The 25,020-nt window shown below is 46.3% G+C and overlaps 1 protein-coding gene and 1 pseudogene across 1 annotated transcript; one reads left to right on the forward strand and one right to left on the reverse strand.

Annotated features, from left to right (window-relative positions):
- Positions 1-931: 931 nt before the first annotated feature.
- On the reverse strand, positions 932-23,741 carry LOC139228685 (zinc finger protein 664-like). Its single transcript, XM_070859941.1, has 3 exons — positions 23,686-23,741; positions 1,198-1,828; positions 932-1,129 (listed from the first exon to the last, which is right to left on the reverse strand). Exons 1-3 carry the CDS (start codon positions 23,739-23,741, stop codon positions 932-934), a joined length of 885 nt encoding a protein of 294 aa, XP_070716042.1.
- The window catches only part of LOC139228124 (zinc finger protein 271-like), a 37,159-nt pseudogene continuing 20,925 nt past the window's right edge, over positions 8,787-25,020 (forward strand).

Genomic DNA, 25,020 nt, shown 5'->3' on the forward strand with positions numbered 1-25,020 from the left:
AGCAGTTGGGCCGAATGGCTAGTTTCTGTGCTGTACGTTGTATGTAATTCTATGTAACACCATGGGAAATCACACTCAAATCAAGGGAATCAACAGTACAACGGGTTGAAAGATTATCAGTACAAAATTTATAAAACATTCATATGTTCCACAATCTTGTCACTCCAGCTGTCTGCAGGGCCCGGTTCTACAGCTGGTGTCAGCAGAGTGGACGACTGAGGGCATTCCTTCCCACACACGGAGCAGGGGAACGGTCTGTCTTCAGGGTGCACTTGCTGGTGTATCCTCAGATCCCAGGAGCTTTTAAAGCTCTTCCCACAGTCACTAAATTTAAATGGTGTCTCCCCAGTGTGGAGGTGCTGGTGTCTCAGCAGAGTCGAGGACTGAGGGCATTCCTTCCCACACACGGAGCAGGTAAATGGCCTCTCCCCAGTGTGAACTCGCTGGTGTGCTTTCAGAGCCCCAGAGCATTTAAAGCTTTTCCCAGTCAGAACTGTTAAGTGGTCTCTCATCAGTGTGAACTTGTCGGTGTATTTGCAGGTGGGATGAACAAATAAATCCTTTCGCACACACAGAGCAGGTGAATGGACTGTCCCTGGTGTGACTGCGCCAATGAACTTCCAATGCTGGCGGAGAACTGAATCCTTTTCCCGCCGTCCCTCTGTGACCCGGTTTCTCCCCGGTGTGACAGTGCACGTGCCTCACCAGGTCAGGCGATCGGCAGAATCAGGTCCACACACGGAACACGGGTGCAGTTTGTCCTCGCTGCGATTGCTGCTCTCTCCTTTCTTAAAATTAGAGCTAGGTCATTCAGGGGTGATGTCAGGAAGCACTTCTTCTCATGAAGGGTATTGGAAATCTGGATTACTCTCCCCCAAAGATTGATCAGCAGTACAATTAATAAAATAATCATCTGTTCCACATTCATGCGCTACAGAACAGTGTGAACTTGCTGCTGTTTCAGCAGCTGGGAAGACTGAGTGAATCTCTTCTCACACATGGAACAAGTGAACGGCCTCTCCCCAGTATGAAAACGCTGGTGTCCCTTCAGACCCCCAGAACTTTTAAATCTCTTCCCACAGTTGGAACATGTAAATGGTCTCTCATCTGCGTGAACTCGCTGATGTGTCTGCAGATTCGAAAACAGTGCAAATCCCTTCCCACACACTGAACAAGCGAACGGTCTCCAGTATTTACTCGCTGGTGTCTCAGCAGGTTAGATGACTCTGCGAATCCCTTCCTGCACACAGAGCAGGTGAACGGTCTCTCCCCAGTGTGGAGGAGCTGGTGTCGCTTCAGCTCCTGGGAGCTTTTAAAGCTCTTCCCGCAGTCAGAACAGTTAAACGGTCTCTCATCAGTATGAACTCGCTGATGTGTCTGCAGGTGGGCTGGATAAACAAATCTCTTCCCACACACGGAGCAGGTGAACGGCCTCACCCCAGTGTGAGCACGCTGGTGTGTGGTCAGAACCCCGGAGCTTTTAAAGCTCTTCCCACAATCAGGACATGTAAACGGCCTCTCATCAGAGTGAGCTCGCTGGTGTCCCTTCAGATCGCCAGAGCATTTAAATCTCTTCCCACAATCAGAACATTTAAATGGTCTCTCATCACTGTGAACAAGCTGGTGTGCTCGCAGCAGGGATAGATAAACAAATCCCTTCCCACACACAGAACACGTGTGTGGTTTGTCCACACTGCGACCGCTGCCCTCCCCTTCCATGTGCAAAGGCTGATGATATTCAGGTCCTAATGAATCAAGCGACTCTGTCAGATCTTGACGTAATGTTTGGTTTGAACTTCCCGTCTGTAAACGCTCCGCTTCTAAAACCCTGTAAAACGAGTTTAGAAAGTGGTAAGAAGAAGAATGTTGGCTCATGTTTCCCTTTCCCAGCCCAGGGGCAGTGAAGCTGATTTTCAGGCCCCAACTGCTGCACAGGTTGGCTGAAAGGACCAACAGTAATGGCGTCTGCAATACCCACAAGCCCCCGCGCTAAGTTGTGGCTGACACTGCACATGCACCACATGGCCCACTCTCTCCTGTTCCACAAAAGTAAAATATTGCGGATGCTTGAATCTGAAATTTAAAAAAAACCTGAAAATGCTGGAAATATCAGGTCAGGCAGCATCGGTGGAAACAGAGTTAACGTTTCGGGTCTGTGACCCTTCGTCAGAACTGGAAAAGCACATGGTATTGGGGGTAATGTACTAACGTGGATAGAGAACTGGTTGGCAGACAGGAAGCAGAGAGTCGGGTTAAACGGGTCCTTTTCAGAATGGCAGGCAGTGACTAGTGGGGTGCTGCAGGGCTCAGTGCTGGCACCCCAGCTACTTACAATATACATTAATGATTTAGATGAAGGAATTGAGTGTAATATCTCCAAGTTTGCAGATGGCACTAAGCTGGGGGCGGTGTGAGCTGTGAGGAGGACGCGAAGAGGCTGCAGGGTGACTTGGACATGTTAGGTGAGTGGGCAAATGCATGGCAGATGCAGTATAATGTGGATAAATGTGAGGTTATCCACTTTGGGGGCAAAAACACGAAGGCAGAATATTATCTGAATGGCGGCAGATTAGGAAAAGGGGAGGTGCAACGAGACCTGGGTGTCATGGTTCATCAGTCATTGAAAGCTGGCATGCAGGTTCAGCAGGCGGTGAAGAAGGCAAATGGTATGTTGGCCTTCATAGCTAGGGGTTTTGAGTATAGGAGCAGGGAGGTCTTATTGCAGTTGTACAGGGCCTTAGTGAGGCCTCACCTGGAATATTGTGTTCAGTTTTGGTCTCTTAATCTGAGGAAGGATGTTCTTGCTATTGAGGGAGTGCAGCGAAGGTTCACCAGACTGATTCCCGGGATGGCTGGACTGACATATGAGGAGAGACTGGATCGACTGGGCCTTTATTCACTGGAGTTTAGAAGGATGAGAGGGGACCTCATAGAAACATAAAATTCTGATGGGACTGGACAGGTTAGATGCAGGAAGAATGTTCCCGATGTTGGGGAAGTCCAGAACCAAGGGACACAGTCCAAGGATAAGGGGGAAGCCATTTAGGACTGAGGTGAGGAGAAACTTCTTCACTCAGAGAGTTGTTAACCTGTGGAATTCCCTACCGCAGAGAGTTGTTGATGCCAGTTCATTGGATATATTCAAGAGGGAGTTAGATGTGGCCTTTACGGCTAAAGGGATCAAGGGGTATGGAGAAAAAGCAGGAAAGGGGTACTGAGGTGAATGATCAGCCATGATCTTATTGAATGGTGGTGCAGGCTCAAAGGGCCGAATGGCCTACTCCTGCACCTATTTTCTATGTTTCTATGTAACAGATTCTTCAGGAAGTGCAGGGGCAGTGAAAAGGGAAGGTCTGTGATAGGGTGGAAGGCAGGAGTGATTTGAGACAAAAGGGATGATGTGCAAAAATGAGATGGTAATGGCACAAGTTAGGAAACAAAAGATGAGTCTCGATTGGGTGTGAATGGCAGAATCACCACCAACTGCCATGGGAAAGAGAAAAAAAGGGGGGGGAAAACTGTAAAAAAAAAGGGAGGCAGGGAAGAAAAAATAAGGACAAAGGTTATGCCCTGAAATTATTGAATTCGATGTTGAGTCCAGAAGGTTGTAAAGTGCCTAAACGAAAGATAAGGTGCTGTTCCTCGAGCTTGCATTGAGCTTCATTGGAGCAATGTAGAAGAAGTCCGAGGACAGAGATATCAGAGTGGGATTGGAGTGGAGAATTAAAGTGACAAGCGACCGGAAGCTCGGGGTCATGCTTATGGACTGAATGAAGGTGTTCTGCAAAGTGGTCACCCAATCTACGCTTGGGCTCCCCAATGTAGTGGAGACCACATCGTGAGCAGCGAATACAGTATACTAAATTGAAAGAATTACAAGTAAATCGCTGTTTCGCTTGGAAGGAGTGTTTGGGGCCCTGGACAGTGGCAAGGTATAAGGGCAGGTGTTGCATCTCCTGCGCTTGCACGGGAAGGTGCCGTGGGAATGGGAGGGGGTGTTTGGGGAGTGGACCAGGGTGTTGCGGAGGGAGCGGTCCCTTTGGAATGCTGAGGAGGAGGGGAGGGGAAGATGTGATTGGTGGTGGGATCACGCTGGAGGTGGCGGAAATGGCAGAGGATGATCCATTGAATGTGGCGGCTGGTGCGGCGAAAGGGGATCCCTGTTGTGGTTCTGAGAGGGAGGAAAAGGGGTGAGAGCACAAGTGCAGGAAATAGAACAGTCATGATCAAGGGCCATGTTAACCACAGTGGAGAGGAATTCTCCGTTGAGGAAAAAGGAAGACATGTCAGAGGCACTGCTCTGGAAGGTGGCGATGTCAGAGAACATGCGACTGAGAAACTGGGAGAATGGAATGGAGTCCTTACAGGATGCGGGGTGGGAGGAAGTGTAGTCCAGGTTGCTGTGGGAGTCGGTGGGGTTATAGGGAATGTTTTTCAATAGACTATCCCCAGAAATGGAGACAGAGAAGTTGAGGAAGGGTCGGAGATGGACCATGTGAAGGTGAGGGAAGGGTGGAAATTTTGGATGCAAAGTGAATGAAATTGTCTAGTTCAGGGCGAGAGCAGGAAACGGCACTGATACAGTCATCAATGTGCTGGAAAAAAGAGGTGAGGGAGGGGACCCGAATAGGACTAGAACAAAGAATGTTCCACATATCTCATGAAAAGGCAGGCATAGCTAGGACCCATGCGGGTTCCCATAGCAACACCTTTAATTTGGAGAAAGTGAGTGGAGTCAAAGGAGAATTTGTTCAATGTGAGAACAAGTTCAGCCAGGCGGAGGAGGGTGATGGTGGATGGGGACTGGTTGGGCCTCTGCTCAAGGAAGAAGCGGAGTGCCCTCAGGCCATCCTGGTGGGGGATGGAAGTGTAGAGGGATTGGACGTCCATGGTGAAAAGGAGCCAGTTGGGGCAAGGAAACTGGAAACTGTTAAAGTGGCAGAGGGCGTTGGAGGAGTTGCGGATATAGATGTGAAGAGACTGGCCAAGGGGAGAAGAAAAAGAGTCGCGATAGGAATAAATAAGTTCCGTGGGGCAAGAACAGGCTGAAAAAATAGGTCTATCAGGACAGTCCTGTTTGTGGATCTTGGGAAGGAGGTAGAAGCTGTGCTTGGTTGGGGAACTATGAGATTGGTGACTGTGGAAGGGGTGGGGGGGGGGGTGGGGGAAGAGATCTCCAGAGGCGATGAGGTCAGTGACGATCTGGGAAATGATGGCTTGATGTTCAGCAGTGGGGTCATAGTCCAGGGGGAGCTAGGGGGAGGTATCGGAGAGTTGGCGATCAGCCTCTGCAAGGTAGCAGTAGTTCGCCAAACAGCATCAGTGCCACCCTTAACATAAGAAATAAGAGCAGGCGTAGGCCATTTTGCCCCTCAAGCCTGCTCCGCCATTCAATATCATGGCTGATCTGATCCTGGCCTTAACTCCACTTCCTCCGCTCCCCATAACCCTTGACTCACTTATTATTCAAAAATCTGTATATCTCCACCTTAAATATATTCAAAGACCCAGCCTCCACAGCTCTTTGGGATAGAGAATTCTAAAGATACACAACACAAGAAATTCCTCCTCATTTCTGTTTTAAATAGGTGACCCCTTATTCTGAAACTAAGCCCCCTTGTTCTAGCTTCTCCCGTGAAGGGAAACATCCTATCTGCATCCCCTCAGAATCTTATATGTTTCAATAAGATCACCTCTCATTCCTAACTCCAATGAGTGTAAGCCCAACCTGCTCAACCTTTTTTCACATGACAACTTCTTTATCGCAGGAATCAACCTCGTGAACCTTCTCTACTGCCTCCAATGCAAGTATATCCTTCCTTAAATAAAAGGAGACCAAAACTGTACGTAGTACTCCAGGTGTGGTCTTACCAACTCCTGTACAGTTGGAGCAAGACTTCCCTACTTTTATACTCCATCTCCCTTGCAATAAATGCCAACATTCCATTTGCATTCTTTTTTACTTGCTGTACCTGTATGCTAACTTTTTGCGTTTCATGTACAAGAATCCCCCCATCCCTCAGTATCGCAGCATTTTGTAATCACTCATTTAAATAATTTGTTTTATTATTTTTCCTACCAAAGTGGATGACCTCACATTTTCCCATATTATAATCCATCTGCCAATTTTTTGCCCACTCACAGCCTATCTATATCTCGTTGTAGATTATTTGCGCCCTCACAACTTGCTTTCCCACCTATCTTTGTATAATCAGCAAATTTGGCTATGTTACACTCGATCCCTTCATCCAAGTCATTAATATAAATTGTAAATAGTTGAGGCCCCAGCACTGATCCCTCTGGCACCCCACTAGTTAGTTTGCCAACCTGAAAATTACCCATTTATCCCGGCTCTCTGTTTTTTGTTAGTTAGCTAATCCTCCATCCATGCTAATATATTACCCCCAAACCCAGGAGCTCTTATTTTGCACAGTAACCTTTTATGTGGCACCTTATTGAATGCTTTCTGGAAATCCAAATACACGACATTGGTTGGTTCCACTTCATCCACTCTGCTCATTGACAAATTTGCTGGAGTTCTTTGAAGATGCAAACATGATTTCCCTTTCATAAAACCATGCTGACTCTGCTTGACTGCATTAAGATTTTCTAAATGTCCTGCCACTACTTCCTTAATTATGGACTCCAGCATTTTCCCAATGACAGATGTTAGGCTAACTATAGTTTCTTGCTTTCTGTCTCCCTCCTTTCTTAAATCATCATCATAGGCAGTCCCTCGAACCAAGGATGACTTGCTTCCACATCAAAAAGTTCACAGGTGTTTCAATGATGGACCTAAAATTCCAGGTCTGAACTAAATCTTGAAGGGTGGAAGATGCCTGTGCTAGGATTTTTTTTAACGTGTGTTTTGCACACCAGCCACCAAATGGGCTTGACAGAGCTAGGTCTTGGTCTAGTAGCAAGGATTAACCAAGACGACTGGAGACTTGCTCTGCTGCACGGACCTAGTGCGCACACATATCGCAGTGTGGGCTGGCCCGTGCTGCCCCTGGGCCCTCGCCTCTTCTGGGCCCCGAACTCGCACCTCTCCTGGGTCCCGATCACATCCCTCTACGGTCTCTTGCCGCTCCTCCACCTCGACCTCGCCATTCCTGATGTACCTGCCCATGCTCCAAGCACCGACCTGGACCTTGGTGACGTCCCTTTTCACTGCCGTTGCTCTCCTGCTCCAGCACGTGCTGCTCCCTGGAGTGGTATGCTGCCACGCTGCTCCTTCCGCTCCCCGGCCTGCTCCGATGGTGCTCGCAGGCCAGGAGCTGCGCAGACTGCTGGAATGTTACATTTGCGGTTTTCCAGTCCACTGTGACCTCTCCAGAATTCAGAGAACTTTGGTAATTACAACCAATGCATCCACTTATTTTAAGACCCTAGGATGCAGGCCATCAGGTCCTGCGGACTTGTCCATCTTTAGTCCCATTAATTTGCCTGGTACTTTATCTCTATTGATAGTGATTGTTTTAAGTTCCATATTACCCCCTCCCAAATAGCTCTTCGATTATCAATTATTGGGATTTTTTAGTGTCTTCTACCGTGAAGACAATTACAAAATGTGTTCAAAGTCTCTGCCATTTCCCAGTTTCCCATTATTAATTCTCCAGTCTCATCCTCAAAGGGACCAACATTTACTTTAGCTACACACTTCCTTTTTATATACCTGTAGAAGCTCTGTCTGTTTTTATATTGCCAGTTTACTCTGATACACTATCTTCTCTGTCTTTATCATTTTTTTAGTCGTCCTTTGCTGGTTTCTAAAAACTTCCCAATCCTCTGGCCTTCCACTGTTCTTCGCAACATTGTATGCCTTTGTTTTCAATTTGCTACCATCCTTTACTTCCTTAGTTAGCCACGGATGGTTCATCCTTCTCTTAGCAAAGATTTATTCCAATGAGGGGAAAAAACCACCGAGAGTTATGAAATATCTCCTTAAATGTTTGCCACTGCTTTTCTACAGTCTTACCCTTTAATATATTTTCCCAGTCCACTTTAACCAACTCTGCCTTCATACCTTTATTTAAGTTCAGGGCACTAGTTTAAGACTTAGCTTTCTCACCCTCAAATTGAATTTGAAATTCTACCATGCTATGATCACTCTTCTCAAGAGGATCCTTCACTGAGATCATTCATTAATCCAGACTCATTACACATTACCAGGATCTAAAATAATCTGTTCCCTGGTTGGTTCCACAACGTATTATTCCAAGAAACTATCCTGCATACACTTTATGAACTCTTCCTCAAAGCTACCTTTGCCAATTTGATTTGTCCAATCAATAAGATTAAAATTACCCATGGTTATTGTCATACCTTTCTTACTAGCCCCCATTATTTCTTGATTTATACTCTGCTAGTGTGGCTATTGTTAGGGAGCCTGTAGACCACTCCCACCAGTGACTTACTTCCCTAATTATTTTTTATCTCCACCCAAACTGATTCTACGTCTTGATCTTTTGAACCAATATGATTTCTTAGTACTGCACAGATCTCATCCTTTATTAATAGAGCTATCCCATCTCCTTTTCCTTTCTGTCTAACGTTCTGAAATTGTAAATATTTAGTTCCCAGCTTGTCAGCACAGGAAGAGCCTGGCGGAGCAAGCTGGCGGCAGGTCCTCCAACCAAAGGCGGTGCAGCAAGGGGGCGGGGCCTGATGCCAGGTGCGCTGGGGCCGATTGTGACGCGCTGCCCCCAGGTGAAAGCGGCTCACACCGCGCATGCTCAGAACACACACCCTAGGCCACGTCAATCATCCTCCCCTGCTCACTGCGCCGGAGCTTCAGGCTGCCGCACGGGCTTTGTTTGTAAAGTCGGTGTTAGTTAAGAGCCGCAATCAGTGAAGGAAAGTAATATTTCCCCGAACTCCGATTAAGGTCAGAAGAGGGAGAGAATAAAGGTAAATACAAACCGGAGAGTCGCCGAACCGGGTCCCGAGCGGAACTTCAGTTTGACGGAGCGCGCTCGAGGAACGTGTGACCCGGGCCATTAACGTCATTAAACATTTCAGAGTTTTTGCAGAGTGACCGAGGCTGTCTGACACTGCAGGAAATGTGTATTTAAATAAGCTTGTGTTGTGAAGTTGCTGTGCCTTTGATCCTTTGAAAGGCCATTCACTGTGGCCCCTCTCCCAGATTCTAGCCCTCTGTGCTCACTCAGCTGGGGACAGCGCACCTGAGCTGGACACCAGGCCCCGCCCCCTTGCTGGACCGCCATTGGTTGGAGGCTCCGCCCCCTTGCTGCGCCGTCATTGGTTGGATGGCTCGCCCACCTCCGCCGGGCTCTTCCCATTGGTCTAAGCTCCCGTCAGTCAGTCAGGTCGTGCCCCAGGCTTGCGTGCTCTGTGCGGGAGCTCCGCCTTCTCGACAGGCCTCCTGCTCACTCGGTGAAGCAATCTTACTCCGCCGACGATTCGGCCTTTCCCCGGCTGGCCGCCCGCCTGCCCAATTTACCCGGGAGTTAAAGGGACCGCGAATTTCAGAGCGTCAGACATCTCTGGCACAGAAGGAGGCCATTCGGCCCATCGTGTCTGTACTGATCGGAAAAGAGTTATCCAGCCGAATCCCACCACTGCCCAGCCCCATCCCCGATCCCACTGCCCAGCCCATTTCCACTTCCCAACTCCTGGCCCGCAGCTCTGTCATTGCTGCATTTCAACTCCTTCTGACGCACCAAGATTATGGGGCTGATTCTCCCCGGCTGCTAATGATGGGAAGTAAGAGGGGAGATTAACACTGGGCTAGTGACCCTGTAACATCACTCCAGGATTACCCTGGCGGACCTGAGCCTGCAAGCGTTCCCATGAAAACAAGGCAGCCTGGTACTTCAGCTCTGTTTCCCGGATCCTTGTTTTATTTGCTGTGACTATTCCTGTTCAATCTGAAGGGAAGACTCACTGTTAAATCATATCAATTCTTGGGGAATTCTCAAGGAAGAATTCCTTCTTTCATTTACTCACAACCTGCAGTCGCTTTGTCTCGATGGCTTTTCCCTGATATTGTGACGAATTATCTCTTTGGTTATAATTCAATCAATTTAAGAACTGAATTCTGTTAACAAATTGTTTTCGATCGCCACAGATTCGGACCAATTTACAAAACAGAATTCTGGAAACAAATTAATTTCAGATTCTGAAGACTTTGGTAAGCTTTAAACAAACTTACCCCTTACTTGTCGACAGCTTTTCAGGTGAAAGCCACTTCCTTCTGTGTTGCCATTGTTTCCACTGTGATGCCATAACCTCCTCAGTTATCATGTGGAGGCTGCTGCAGGCCCCAGGTTGAGAGTCCATATAAGGACTGCAAGCAGTTTGAGGCTGGCTGGGGTTAGCATTGAGCTGAAATATATTGGGGTCAATTTTAATCTAAGCCACCCGTCGGGAAACTGATGGGATATGGTGGAACGTTGGTTTCGCACCCAGCCCGATCCCACGCTCCATTAATGTAATCGAGTGGAGCATAAACACCGGCATAGACCTGAGGGGCTGAATGGCCTACTTCTGTGCTGTAAATTCTATGTCGGTGCATATCCAAGTCTTTTTAAATGCAAAGAGGGTTTCTGTCTCTACCAACCTTTCAGGCCCATAACATTCTCTGGGTGAAAGCTTTTTCCTCAACTCCCCTCTAATCCTTCTACCAATTACTTTAAATTTATGCTATATTCATGACCTCTCTGTTGAGGGAAATAGATCCTTCCTATCCACTTTATCTAGGCCCCTCATCATTTTATACACCTCAATTAAATGTCCCCTCAGCCCTCTGTTCCAAAGAAAACAACCCCAGCCTATCCAATCTTTTCTCATAGCTAAAATTCTCCAGTTTGGCAACATCCTCGTAAATCTCCTCTGCACCCTTTTCAGTACAATCACATCTTTCCTGTATTGTGACCAGAACTGCATACACTACTTTAGCTGTGGCCTAACTAGTGTTTTATACAGTTCAAGCATAACCTCCCCACTCTTGTATTCTATGCCTCGACTAATAAAGGCAAGTATTCCATATGCCGCCTTAACTACCTTATCTACTTAGGCTGCTACCTTCAGGGATCTGTGGACCTGCATTCCAAGGTCCCTTTGTTCCTCTACAGTTTCCAGTGTCGTACCATTTAATGTGTATTCCCTGGCCTTGTTAGACCTCTCCAAATGCATTACCTTGCGCTTATCCTGATTGAATTCCATTTGCCACTGTTCTGCCCACCTGACCAGTACATTGATATCTTCCTGCAGTCCACAGCTTTCTTCATTATCAACCACACAGCCTATTTTAGTATAATCTGCAAACTTCTTAATCAAACCCCCCAACCACCAGGGGTGAGGTGGTTCCCCTGCTCTGTGTGTGAGCAGGTTGCTTTTCAATGTGTGAAAAGCAATTCACCAGTTAGTCTGACCCGCTGAGACACTAGCGAGTCTACACGTGACCAACGCTAGTCTGATTCTGCTGTTAATCAGATCCGGGACTGAACCATGTTCATTACGGCAATTGTTGATGCTTGTTAGAATATTAGATGAATGTGGTTTAAATCTAAGGGAACAGTTAAATATTCCAGCTCGCTTTAGCTCAGCGGGTAGCACTCACTCTTGCCTCTGAGTCAGAAGGTTGTGGCTTCAAGTCCAGAGACTTGAGCATAAAAATCGAGGCTGACACTAACAGTGCAGTGCTGAGGGAGAGCTGCACTGTCAGAGGTGCTGTCTTTCAGATGAGATGTTAAACCGAAGTCCTGTCTGCTTTCTCAGGTGGATGTAAAATATCCCAGGGCGCTATATTGAAGAAGAATAAGGGAGCTATCCCTGGTGTCCTGGCCAATATTTATCCCTCAATCAATATCACTGAAAATAAATTATCTGGTCATTATCTCATTGCTGTTTGTAAGGGCTTGCTGTGTGCCAATTGGCTCCCGTGTTTCCTACATTACAACAATGACGACACATTGGCTGTAAAGCGCTTCAGGATATCCTGAGGTTGTTAAAAGGCGCTATATAAATACAAGCCTTTCTTTCCATAGCATGGCGTGAAGTGAGAGTGGTTGGAAGGAGAAGCTAAGTCTTGTCTCTGGGTGGACAAAGACAGTTTGAAGCTAAAAGACAGAACGCTGAAGTTTGGAATGATAACACCCAAAGTCAGGTGATGGCCTTTTACCTAGATAAGGGAGGTGGTTGCTAAGAGACCCACATACCTAAAGACCTAATAACACTGGAAACTGCTCGGGCAGTAGACTTGTTGGCAACATGTGAGGTCACGAGTGAGTCAACAGAGCCTTGTGCAATCTAGAGAGAGACAAACTGGGTCTGTGACCGGGAGAACAGGTTTAGGGAGTGACCCTACATGGGATGGCTCGTCTGTGGTGTTAACACAGAGTCAACTTGGGGACGGGATGGTCAGTGACTAGTGGATAAGAACAGAGATACCTATGTGCAGCCCCAGGCAGCTGAATAGTATCAAAATAGAGCCTGTTCCCTGCAATAGTTCAAATTGTCGGGACGGCTGGAAGTCCACAGCTGAGCAGAATCTGAATGATCACTCCAGGGTCTAGGAACCACGTTGTGTTACTTGAATGTCATCTACTTGCTGATCATTGAATGTAATCTGAAGACAATTATATTATAAAACTGTAGTGTTGTACATGGCCGAGGGCACAGGGTTCATGGTATGAAGAACAAATTTTGGATAGATGGCAGGAAATCGTTCTTTACTCGGAGGGTGATCAACAGCTGAAATGAGCTGCCAGCAGGGTGTTTTATGCCAGGACACCGGAGTAATTAAGAAACAGATGCTGTAATGGAAAGGTGGTAAGGTTGGTATTTTAGGAGAGTAAATGGACTGAAGGGATGTCTTCATCCAAACCTGTCCTGTGATCTTGTACAAACACAATGTATTCCACCAGGAATTGTAAAAGATAAACAACTGTTTGCTTTAAATGTCAATAAGTCAGGGATCTTTTTAAAGCTACTAATAGCCAATGTGTGCCATTTGTCTAAGCATAACATGATAGCAAACGATTTTATGGTTCTCACAGAAAAAAAATGGATGAATTGCAGAATTCAACCTCAAACTCCGGTAAAAATCCCAGAATCCCATGTAGTAAAAATAGAATTTGCCTCGTTTGGTCATCATTGGTCAGTGGTCCTGTGGATGTTTATTCCTCCTTCTAGCAACATTACATTTGGTTATTAGTCACTCACAGGGCCACGATATAAGTAGCTCAAATTCCCATGTCATCACATCATTGCCAGCCACTCTCACAGCTTACTGCTACCATTTGAAATCCTCATAACCTCGGGTTTAGTTTTCAGCTACTTTACAAGGCTGTTTATGTTATGTCAGTGAACATGAATACATAATGTATTTATTTTATTTTAACTTTTGGTGTTAACACGATCATTGAACTGTTTAATGTACCTGTTCCCATTAAAAAGCAAGTGTGACTTTATGCACCAAATATGGCGCAGCACCAATGATTAAATTATCTGCATCGCTTTGTGGAGGAAGGTTTGCTTCCTAACATTGTCTGTCCCAAAGGAGCAGGGAGCTTATACTGAAACTGTACAAAATACTAGTTAGGACACAGCTAACAGCTAGAGTACTGTGTACAGTTCTGGTCACCATATTCCTGGGACATTGGAACTGCTTCTGGGGGAGGTGGGACCAGTGCACCTGGGCAGGACCGGAACCAATGTCCGAGGAGGAGTGTTTGCAAGTGCTGTTGGGGAGGGGTTAAACTAATATGGCAGGGGGATGGGAACCTATGCAGGGAGACAGGGAAGTAGAATGGGAGCAGAAGCAAAAGATAGAAAGAAGAAAAGTAAAAGTGGAGGGCAGAGAAACCTAAGGCAAAAAGTAAAAAGGGCCTCATTACAGCAAAATTCTAAAGGGGCAAAGTGTGTTAAAAAGACAAGCCTGAAGGCTCTGTGCCTCAATGTGAGGAGTATTCGGAATAAGGTGAACAGATAGCAGTTAATGGGTATGATGTAATTGGCATCACAGAGACATGGCTCCAGGGTGACCAAGGCTAGGACTCAACATCCAGGGGTATTCAACATTTAGGAAGGATAGACAGAAAGGAAAAGGAGGTGTGGGGTGGCTTTGCTGGTTAAAGAGGAAATTAATGCAATAGTAAGGAGAGACATTAGCCTGAATGATGTGGAATCGGTATGGGTGGAGCTGCGGAATTCCAAAGGGCAGAAAACACTAGTGGGAGTTGTGTACAGACCACCAAACATAAGGGATGTGGCAATAAAGGTACAGCAGTAATCATGGACGACTTTAATCTACATATTGATTGGGCTAACCAAACTGGTAGCAATGCGGTGGAGGAGGATTTCCTGGAGTGTATTAGGGAGGGTTTTCTAGACCAATATGTCGAGGAACCAACTAGAGGGCTGGCCATCCTAGACTGAGTGATGTGTAATGAGATCGGCTAATTAGCAATCTTGTTGTGTGAGGCCCCTTGGGGAAGAGTGACCATAATATGGTAGTTCTTTATTAAATTGGAGAGTGACACAGTTAATTGGAAACTAGGGTCCTGAACTTAAGGAAAGGTAACTTCGATGGTATGAGACATGAATTGGATAGAATAGACTGGCGAGTGATACTTAAAGGGTTGATGGTGGATAGGCAATGGCAAACATTTAAAGATTACATGGATGAACTTCAACAATTGTACATCCCTGTCTGGAGTAAAAATAAAACTGGGAAGGTGGCTCAACTGTGGCTAACAAGGGAAATTAAGAATAGTGTTAAATCCAAGGAAGAGGCATATAAATTGGCCAGAAAAAGCAGAAAACCTGAGCACTGGGAGAATTTTATAATACAGCAGAGGAGGACAAAAGGTTTAATTAGGAGGGGGAAAATAGAGTATGAGAGGAAGCTTGCTGGGAACATAAAAAACTGACTGCAAAAGCTTCTATAGATATGTGAAGAGAAAAAGATTAGTGAAAACAAATGTAGGTCCCTTGCAGTCAGATTCAGGTGAATTTATAATGGGGAACAAAGAAATGGCGGACCAGTTAAACAAATATTTTGGTTCTGTCTTCACGAAGGAAAACACAAATAACCTTCCGGAAATACTAGGGGACCGAGGGTCGAGCGAGAAGGAGGAACTGAAGGAAATCCTTATTAGGCGGGAAATTGTGTTCGAGAAATTGATGGCATTGAAGGCCGATAAATCCTCGGGGCCTAATGGTCTGCATCCCAGAGTACTTAAGGAAGTAGCCCGAGAAATAGTGGATGCATTGGTGATCATTTTCCAACAGTCTATCGATTCTGGATCAGTTCCTATGGACTGGAGGGTAGCTAATGTAACACCACTTTTAAAAAAGGAGGGAGCGAGAAAACGGGTAATTATAGACCGGTTAGCCTGACATCGGTAGTGGGGAAAATGTTGGAATCAATTATTAAAGATGAAATAGCAGCACATTTGGAAAGCAGTGACGGGATCTATGGATTTATGAAAGAGAAATCCTGCTTGACAGGTCTTCTAGAATTTTTTGAGGATGTAACTGGTAGAGTGGACAAGGGAGAACCGGTGGATGTGGTGTATTTGGACATTCAAAAGGCTTTTGACAAGGTCCCACACAAGAGATTGTTGTGCAAAATTAAAGCACAAGGTATTGGGGGTAGTGTACTGACGTGGATAGGGAACTGGTTGACAGACAGGAAGCAGAGAGTCGGGATAAACGGGTCCTTTTCAGAATGGCAGACAGTGCCGCAGGGCTCAGTGCTGGGACCCCAGCTATTGACAATATACATCAATGATTTAGATGAAGGAATTGAGTGTGATATCTCCAAGTTTGCAGGTGACACTAAGCTGGGTGGCGGTGTGAGCTGTGAGGAGGATGCCAAGAGGCTGCAGGGTGACTTGGACAGGTTAGGTGAGCGGACAAATGCATGGCAGATGCAGTATAATGTGGATAAATGTGAGATTATCCACTTTGGTGGCAAAAACACAAAGGCAGAATATTATCTGAATGGCGGCAGATTAGGAAAAGGGGAGGTGCAACGAGACTTGGGTGTCATGATACATCAGTCATTGAAAGTTGGCATGTAGGTACTGCAGGCGGTGAAGAAGGCAAATGGTATGTTGGCCTTCATAGCTAGGGGATTTGAGTATAGGAGCAGGGAGATCTTACTGCAGTTGTACAGGTCCTTAGTGAGGCCTCACCCGGAATATTGTGTTCAGTTTTGGTCTCCTAATCTGAGGGAAGGATGTTCTTACTATTGAGGGAGTTCAGCGAAGATTCACCAGACAGATTCCCGGGATGGCAGGACTGACATATGAGGAGAGACTGGATCTGTCATGTATTCAACTATCATTGCAACCCATGTATAAGCTGACCTAAGTTGTACACCTTGAGAACATTGACCAAAAGGGGGTGAACTTGTGGGAGATACTCCTAACCTGGACTTTCAGGTGTAAAAGGGGAAGCTCCACCCACCTTCATCACTTGAGGTCTTGGTAATAAAGATAACTGGTCACAGAGTGACCTTCTCTCAAGTGTGGGTCTCGTGTGCATTTATACTGTATAGTAAGGACATATCAGGATCGAGTGGGCCTGTATTCAAAGTTTAGAAGGATGAGAGGGGATCTCATAGAAACATATAAAATTCTGACGGGAGTGGACAGGTTAGATGCAGGAAGAATATTCCTGAAGTTGGGGAAGTCCAGAACCAGGGGACATAATCTAAGGATAAGGGGTAAGCCACTTAGGACTGAAATGAGGAGAAACTTCTTTACTCAGAGTTGTTAACCTATGGAATTCCCTACCACCAGTTCATTGGATATATTCAAGAGGGAGTTAGATATGGCCCTTGCGGCTAAAGGGATCAAGGGGTATGGAGAGAAAGTGGGAAAGTGGTACTGAAGTGAATGATCAGCCATGATCTTATTGAATGGTAGTGCAAGCTCGAAGGGCCGAATGGCCTACTCCTGCACCTATTTTGTGTGTTTCTATTACAGGAAAGGTGTGATTGCACTGGAGAGGGTACAGAGGAGATTTACATGGATGTTGCTTGGACTGGAGAATTTTAGCTATGAGGAAAGATTGAATAGGCTGGGGTTGTTTTCTTTGGAATAGAGAAGGCTGAGGGGAGACCTTCCTGAGGTGATTAAATTATGAGGGGCCTAGATAGAGTTTATAGGAAGGTCGTATTTCCCTCAGCAGAGAGATCAATAACCAGGAGGCACAGATTTAAAATAATTGGTAGAAGGATTAGAGGGTAGATAAGGAGAATTTTTTGACACTGAGGGTGGTGGGAGTCTGGAACTCACTGCCTGAAAAGGTAGAAGAGGCAGAAACCTTAATTACATTTAAAAAGTACTTGGGTTTACACTTGAAGTGCCATGACCAACAGGGCTACGGACCTAGAGCTGGAAAGTGAGATTAGGCTGAATAGCTCTTTTCGGCCGGCACAGTCACAATGGGCTGAATGGCCTCCTTTTGTGCCATAAATTTCTATGATTTTATTATCGTTTCAGGTCGATTAACTTTCGTCAGAACTGGAAAAAGTCAGACGTAACTGATTTTATGCAATTACAGGGGAAGGGGAGGATGGAAGACAGGAGTAATTAAATGACAAAAGTGACACTGGTGCATGCCAACAGGAGATGGTAAAGGGACTAGTAACTAAACAAAAGTTGGGATTAGAGGAGGTGTAAATGGGAATATCAGCAACAACTTTCATCTGAAAAAATGGAGGTAAAGGTTATAATCTGAAATTATTGAACTCCATGTTGAGTCCGGAAGGCTATAATGTGCCTAATAGAAAAATGAGGTGTTCCTCGAGCTTACATTGAGCTTCCTTGGAACAGTGTAGGAGGCCGAGGACATAGAAACATAGAAAATAGGTGCAGAAGTAGGCAATTCGGCCCTTCGAACCTGCACCACCATTCAATAAGATCATGGCTGATCATTCCCTCAGTACCCCTTTCCTGCTTTCTCTCCATATCCCTTGATCCCCTTAGCCGTAAGAGCCATATCTAACTCCCTCTTGAATATATCCAATGAACTGGCATCAACAACACTCTGCGGCAGGGAATTCCACAGGTTAACAACTCTGAGTGAAGAAGTTTCTCCCCATCTCAGTTCTAAATGGCCTGCCCCTTATCCTAAGACTGTGTCCCCAGGTTCTGGACTTCCCCAACATCGGGAACATTCTATCTGCATCTAACCTGTCCCGTTCCGTCAGAATCTTGCATGTTTCTATAAGATCCCCTCTCATCCTACTAAACTCCAATGTATAAAGGCCCAGTTGATCCAGTCTCCTCTCATATGTCAGTCCAGCCATCCCGGGAATCAGTCTGGTGAACCTTCGCTGCACACCCTCAATTGCAGGAACGTCCTTCCTCAGATTAGGAGACCAAAACTGAACACAATATTCCAGGTGAGGCCTCACCAAGGCCCTGTACAACTGCAGTAAGACCTCCCTGCTCCTATACTTCAATCCCCTAGCTATGAAGGCCAACATACCATTTGACTTCTTCAGCGCCTGCTGTACCTGTATGCCAACTTTCAATGACTGATGAACCATGACACCCAGGTCTCGTTGCACCTCCCCTTTTCCTAATCTGTCGCCATTCAGATGTCTTCGTGTTTTTGCCCCCAAAGTGGATAACCCCACATTTATCCACATTTTACTGCATCTGCCATGCATTTGCCCACTCACCTAACCTGTCCAAGTCACCTGCAGCCTCTTAGTGTCCCCCTCACAGCTCACACTGCCACTCAGTTTGGTGTCATCTGCAAACTTGGAGATATTACACTCAATTCCTTCATCTAAATCATTGATGTATATTGTAAAGAGCTGGGGTCCCAGCACTGAGCCCTGCGGCACTCCACTAGTCACTGCCTGCCATTCTGAGAAGGACCCGTTTATCCCGACTCTCTGCTTCCTGTCTGCCAACCAATTCTCTATCCACGTCAGTACATTACCCCCAATACCATGTGCTTCGATTTTGTACACCAATCTCTTGTGTGGGACCTTGTCAAAAGCCTTTTGAAAGTCCAAATATACCACATCCATTGGTTCTCCCCTGTCTACTAGTTACAGAAGATTTGTCGAGCATGATTTCCCCTTCATAAATCCATGCTGACTTGGACCTATCATATCACTGCTTTCCAAATGTGCTGCTATTTCATCCTTAATGATTGATTCCAACATTTTCCCCACTACTGATGTCAGGCTAACTGGTATATAATTACCTGTTTTCTCTCTCCCTCCTTTTTTAAAAAGTGGTGTTACATTAGCAACCCTCCAGTCCATAGGAACTGATCCAGAATGTTGGAAAATTATCACCAATGCACCCACTATTTCTCGGGCCACTTCCTTAAGTCCTTTGGGATGTAGACTAGCAGGCCCTGGGGATTTATCGGCCTTCAATCCCGTCAATTTCCCGCCTGATAAGGATATCCTTCAGTTCCTCCTTCTCACTAGACCTTCGGACCACTAGTACATCGGGAAGGTTATTTGTGTCTTCCTTTGTGAAGACAGAACCAAAGTACTTGTTCAATTGGTCTGCCATTTCTTTGTTCCCCATTATAAATTCAAACTCTTCCCCGAGGGGCCTCGCACAACAAGATTGCTAATTAGTCCTTTCTCATTAGACATCACCCAGTCTAGGATGGCCAACTCCCTAGTTGGTTCCTCGACATATGGGTCTAGAAAACCATCCCTAATACACTCCAGGAAATCCTCCTCCACCACATTGCTACCAGTTAGGTTAACCCAATCGATATGTAGATTAAAGTCACCCGTGATAACTGCTGTACCTTTTGTTGCATGCATCCCTAATTTCTTGTTTGATGCTGTCCCCAATCTTACTACTGCTGTTTGGTGGTCTGTACACAACTCCCACTCGCGTTTTCTGCCCCTTGGTATTCCGTAGCTCTACCCATACCGATTCTACATCATCCAAGCTACGGCGAGGTCACTGTATTAGTGGGGTGGAGAATTAACCCTTCTGTTTTGTGTTGTTTTTGGTAATTAAAGGTAGTGACTTGGCTTGCCTTTGGCAGTGAGGTCGTTTCTTAAAGAGACTGTGGGGCCGAAATTCGGATGCTAATGACGGTGTTAGGAATTGACTGGGCGGCAGCAGCTTTGCGCTGATGTTAGACTGCGTTGACGCCTGGTGCGAAATTCGGTTCTGGTTTTTCAAGGGCATAAATGATTTGCCGCCCCGTTGACTACTGCCATGGGAATCTTGACGTCAGTTCGTGTGTAATGCCTCGTTGGCACCAGTCTCGACAAATTCACTTTTGCCGCCTCTCTTACCGACTGGCGGCGAACATGCCACAAAAAGTTGTCGTTCATAAGGCTGGGTAAGGATTCTGAGGAGGCATGTAAACGTAGTTGCAGCCAGGGCACAGAGGTCGCGGTCAGTGCAGTGTTTGGTCCTCGCACAATGCGTAGGTGTTGGTGTGCTGTGACTGCGCTGTGTCTGCTGACTACTCAGCTTGACTACTAGGATTTCCCATACATTGGTGGGCTTCAAGTCATTGACATTGGCAGCTTGTATCTCGCTGTTACCTCTGCAACTCAATGGGGGCAGTGATGGCACACCACGTTGTCCTGCGGTGAAGATTCAAAGGCGCTGGCTACAGAGATGGCTTTTGGCAAATGTGGGCCCACACCAGAGGAGAGGCCCCAGACGTTAGGGCAGGAGGCCATACACACGCTGGGTTTACCGTGCGCATTACTCTTGCCTTGATATGTCCGAGGAACAATGCACAAGATGGCTCCGGTTCAGTCAAGAGGTGGTGACTTGAGTTTCTATAGATATATAAACAGGATAAGAGTGGCTAAAGTAAATGTTGGTCCTTTAGAGGACGAGACTGGGGAATTAGTAAAGGGGAACATGGAGATGACAGAAACTCAGAAGATATTTGTTCAATCAGTCTTTACAGTGGAGGACACTAACAATATCCCAACAGTGGATAGTCAAGGGTATAGCGGGGGAGGAACTTAACACAATCACAATCACTAAGGAGGTGGTACTCATTAAGATAATGTGACTAAAGGCAGATAAATGCCCTGGACCTGATGGCTTGCATCAAAAAGGAGTTAGATGTAGTCCTTACTACTAGGGGGATCAAGGGGTATTGTGAGAAAGCAGGAATGGGGTACTGAAGTTGCATGTTCAGCCATGACCTCATTGAATGGTGGTGCAGGCGTGAAGGGCTGAATGGCCTACTCCTGCACCTATTTTCTATGTTTCTATCCTTGGGTCTTAAGAGAAGTAGCGGCAGGGATAGTGGATGCACTAATTGTAATTTACCAAAATTCCCTGGATTCTGAGGAGGTCCCAGTAGATTGGAAAACTGCAAATGTTTTGTCTGCCTCCTTTTTTAAATAGGGGCATATTTAAAAAAAGGAGGCAGACAAAAAATGGGAAACTATAGACCAGTTAGCCTAACATCTGTGGTTGGGAAAAATGTTGGAGTCCATTATTAAAGAAGTAGTAGCAGGACATTTGGAAAAGCATAATTCGATCAGGCAGAGTCAGCATGGATTCATGAAGGGCAAATCATGTTTTGACAAATTTGCTGGAGTTCTTTGAGGATGTAACGAACAGGGTGGATAAAGGGGAACCAGTGGATGTGGTATATTTGGACTTCCAGAAGGCATTTGACAAGGTGCCACATAAAAGGTTACGGCACAAGATAAAAGTGCACGGGGTTGGGGGTAATATATTAGCATGGATAGAGGATTGGCTAACTAACAGAAAACAGAGAGTCGGGATAAATGGTTCATTCTTCGGTTGGCAATCAGTAACTAGTGGGGCGCCACAGGGATCAGTGCTGGGATCCCAACTATTTACAATCTATATTAACTGATGCGCTCATAATAAAGGGTGAGACTGAATACTGTGTGTAATGAGCAAATGTGACTTTAGCTCCTTTAATAAGACTCCAGAGTGCAGGTACCTTGTGGGTGGTCTGCTTATATACAGTGCTTCCAAGGGATGCTGGGATCCCTTGGGACTCCAACATGTAGGCCCTCTGGTGGTGGTGTGATACAGGTTACCAAGGGTTAAATACATAACATTAACGACATAGAAGGAGAGTCCCTTCTTCCAATGTAGCTAAGTTTGCTGACAATACAAAGATGGGAGGAAAAGCAATGTGTGAGGAGTACACACAAAATCTGCAAAAGGACATAGACAGGCTAAGTGAGTGGGCAAAAATTTGGCAGATGGAGTATAATGTTGGAAAGTGTGAGGTCATGCACTTTGGCAGAAAAAAACCAAAGAGCAAGTTATTATTTAAATGGAGAAAGATTGCAAAGTGCTGCAGTACAGCGGGACCTGGGGGTACTTGTGCATGAAACACAAAAGGTTAGTATGCAGGTACAGCAAGTGATCAGGAAGGCCAATGGAATCTTGGCTTTTATTGCAAGGGGGATGGAGTATAAAAGCAGGGAAGTCTTGCTACAGTTATACAGGGTATTGGTGAGGCCACACCTGGAATACTGCGGCAGTTTTGGTTTCCATATTTACAAAAGGATATACTTGCTTTGGAGGCAGTTCAGAGAAGCTTCACGAGGTTGATTCTGGAGTTGAGGGGTTGACCAATGAGGAAAGGTTGAGTAGGTTGGGCGTCTACTCATTGGAATTTCGAAGATTGAGAGTGATCTTATTGAAAAGTACAAGATTATGAAGGGGCTTGACAAGGTGGATGCAGAGAGAATGTTTCCACTGATGGGGGAGAGTAGAACTAAGGGGCATAATAGAATAAGGGGTCGCCCATTTAAAACTGAATGAGGAGAAATTTCTTCTCGCAGAGGGTTGTAAATCTGTGGAATTCGCTGCCTCAGAGAGCTGGGACATTGAATAAATTTAAGACAGAGATAGACAGTTTCTTAACCGATAAGGGAATAATGGGTTATGGGGAGCAGGCAGGAAAATGGACCGGAGTCCGTGATCAGATGAGCCAAGATCGTATTAAATGCCGGAGCAGGCTCGAGGGGCCGTATGGTCTACTTCTGCTCCTATTTCTTATGAGCTCTGCCAACTCCTGCACACATACCTGGAAGCTGACATCGGTACCAGAACCTCGCTGTTAGTGCCAGTGAAAGTTACAGTGGCCCTCAACCTCTATGCTACCTGCTCCATCCAGGCTCCCATAGGCTATATATGCAACATCTCATAGTTTGCAAAACATTCGCCAGGTGACCGACGCTCTCTGTAGCAGACGAATGGACTACATAATGTTCAGCATGTCCAGGGAGGACCAGGATGAGCGCTCCCATGGCTTTGCCAGGATAGCGTGCTTCCCCAGGGTGCAGGGGGCCATTGATTGTACGCATGTGGCATTGAGGGCCCCGTCCCAAAATGGAGAGATATATTGGAGTCGCAAGGGCTACCACTCCCTCAATGTTCAGCTGGTCTGCGATTACAGTCAGATGACACTCGCTGTCAATGCACGCTATCTTGCCAGCTGCCACGATGCCTTCATCCTGCAGGAGAGCAGTGTGCCACGACTCTTCCAGCCATCGCATGAAGGCCGTGGCTGGCTCATCGGCGACAAAGGATATGGTCTCGCCACCTGGCTGATGACACTGCTCCGCAATCCCACCACCCCTGCCGAACAGCGCTACAACAGCAACCCCGGCTAACACAGAGCAAGCTATTCTGAAGCAGCATTTCCGCTGCCTTGACCGCTCTGGAGGGGCATTTCAGTACTCACCTGATAGTCTCCATCTTCACCGTTATCTGCTGCATGCTGCACAACTTGGCTATCATGAGGGGACAGCCATTACCACCAGGGATGGATGACCCACTTCAGGAGGACGATGACGATGATGAGGAGGAAGACGAGGAGGTTCAGCCAAGGAGCAGGCAGGCTGACACTGCTGCGGCTGGAAGGGCTGCTCGTCAGAGACTCATCGCGCATTGATTCCAGTGGATTATTAAGGCATCCCGAATGGCCACCCTATTCACATGGCCATCTGCTGAAGATATCGCCCCCTATCCTCCAAGTCGCCGTGTATATAAGTCGTGACACAATAATGTGAGAATTTAACATAATTTTTATTCAACAAAAAAACCATTGTGTGTTGTGAAGAAGCACAATTGAAAGCCATCATCCACAGCAAATTATAATGTGAGCAAGACCCCTTGAAATTTTCTCACCCACCTCCAAGTGCAACTATTTACATGAGGTCAGGTTCTAACAACGTCAGCATCTGTGGCCACCATCCCCATGTTATTTAATGGGTCTTGCTCAGTGCTTTCCCACCCCTTCCCTTCTCCCCCCTCCCATGCCTACAGCTCTTCCTCAATGGGGTCTCAGCGCCTGCAACAAGACTGGTAGAATGTTGTTTTGTTGGCGCTGCTGCCATACATGATGGCTGAGCAGGACATTCCCAACCAGCTTGGGCCAAAGAAGGCCTGGCTGCGGACTACACCACCTCAGCATGGGCGGCAGCACTCTGGTGTGGATGGTTTGCAGAGAGCGGCATTTGCAAAGGCAGAATTATGTCGTCCTGAGAGAGGACATCAAGGTTCCAACAGGCCCAACACACTGCTATTCCCCGGGGCAGAGCCTCAGCATATGTAACAATCTGGATGAGCATCGATTGCAGCCCTGCTTCAGCAATGTTAGGTCCCCGTTGAACTAATGGGCCCCAGACACGATGGCCGCAGTCAGTGCTTCTGTGGCATCAAGTTGCCTCTGCATTAACACAAACTGCGACTGCAGCACACCACAGTTCCTATCGAGTGGAGGGTAGCCAATGTAACCCCACTTTTTAAAAAAAGGAGGGAGAGAGAAAACAGGGAATTATAGACCGGTCAGCCTGACATCGGTAGTGGGTAAAATGATGGAATCAATTATTAAGGATGTCATAGCAGCGCATTTGGAAAGAGGTGACATGATAGGTTCAAGTCAGCATGGATTTGTGAAAAGGAAATCATGCTTGACAAATCTTCTGGAATTTTTTGAGGATGTTTCCAGTAGAGTGGACAAGGGAGAACCATTTGATGTGGTATATTTGGACTTTCAGAAGGCATTCGACAAAGT

The sequence above is a fragment of the Pristiophorus japonicus genome, chromosome 2 (assembly GCF_044704955.1).
Source record: "Pristiophorus japonicus isolate sPriJap1 chromosome 2, sPriJap1.hap1, whole genome shotgun sequence".
NCBI classification, from domain to species: Eukaryota; Metazoa; Chordata; class Chondrichthyes; family Pristiophoridae; genus Pristiophorus; species Pristiophorus japonicus.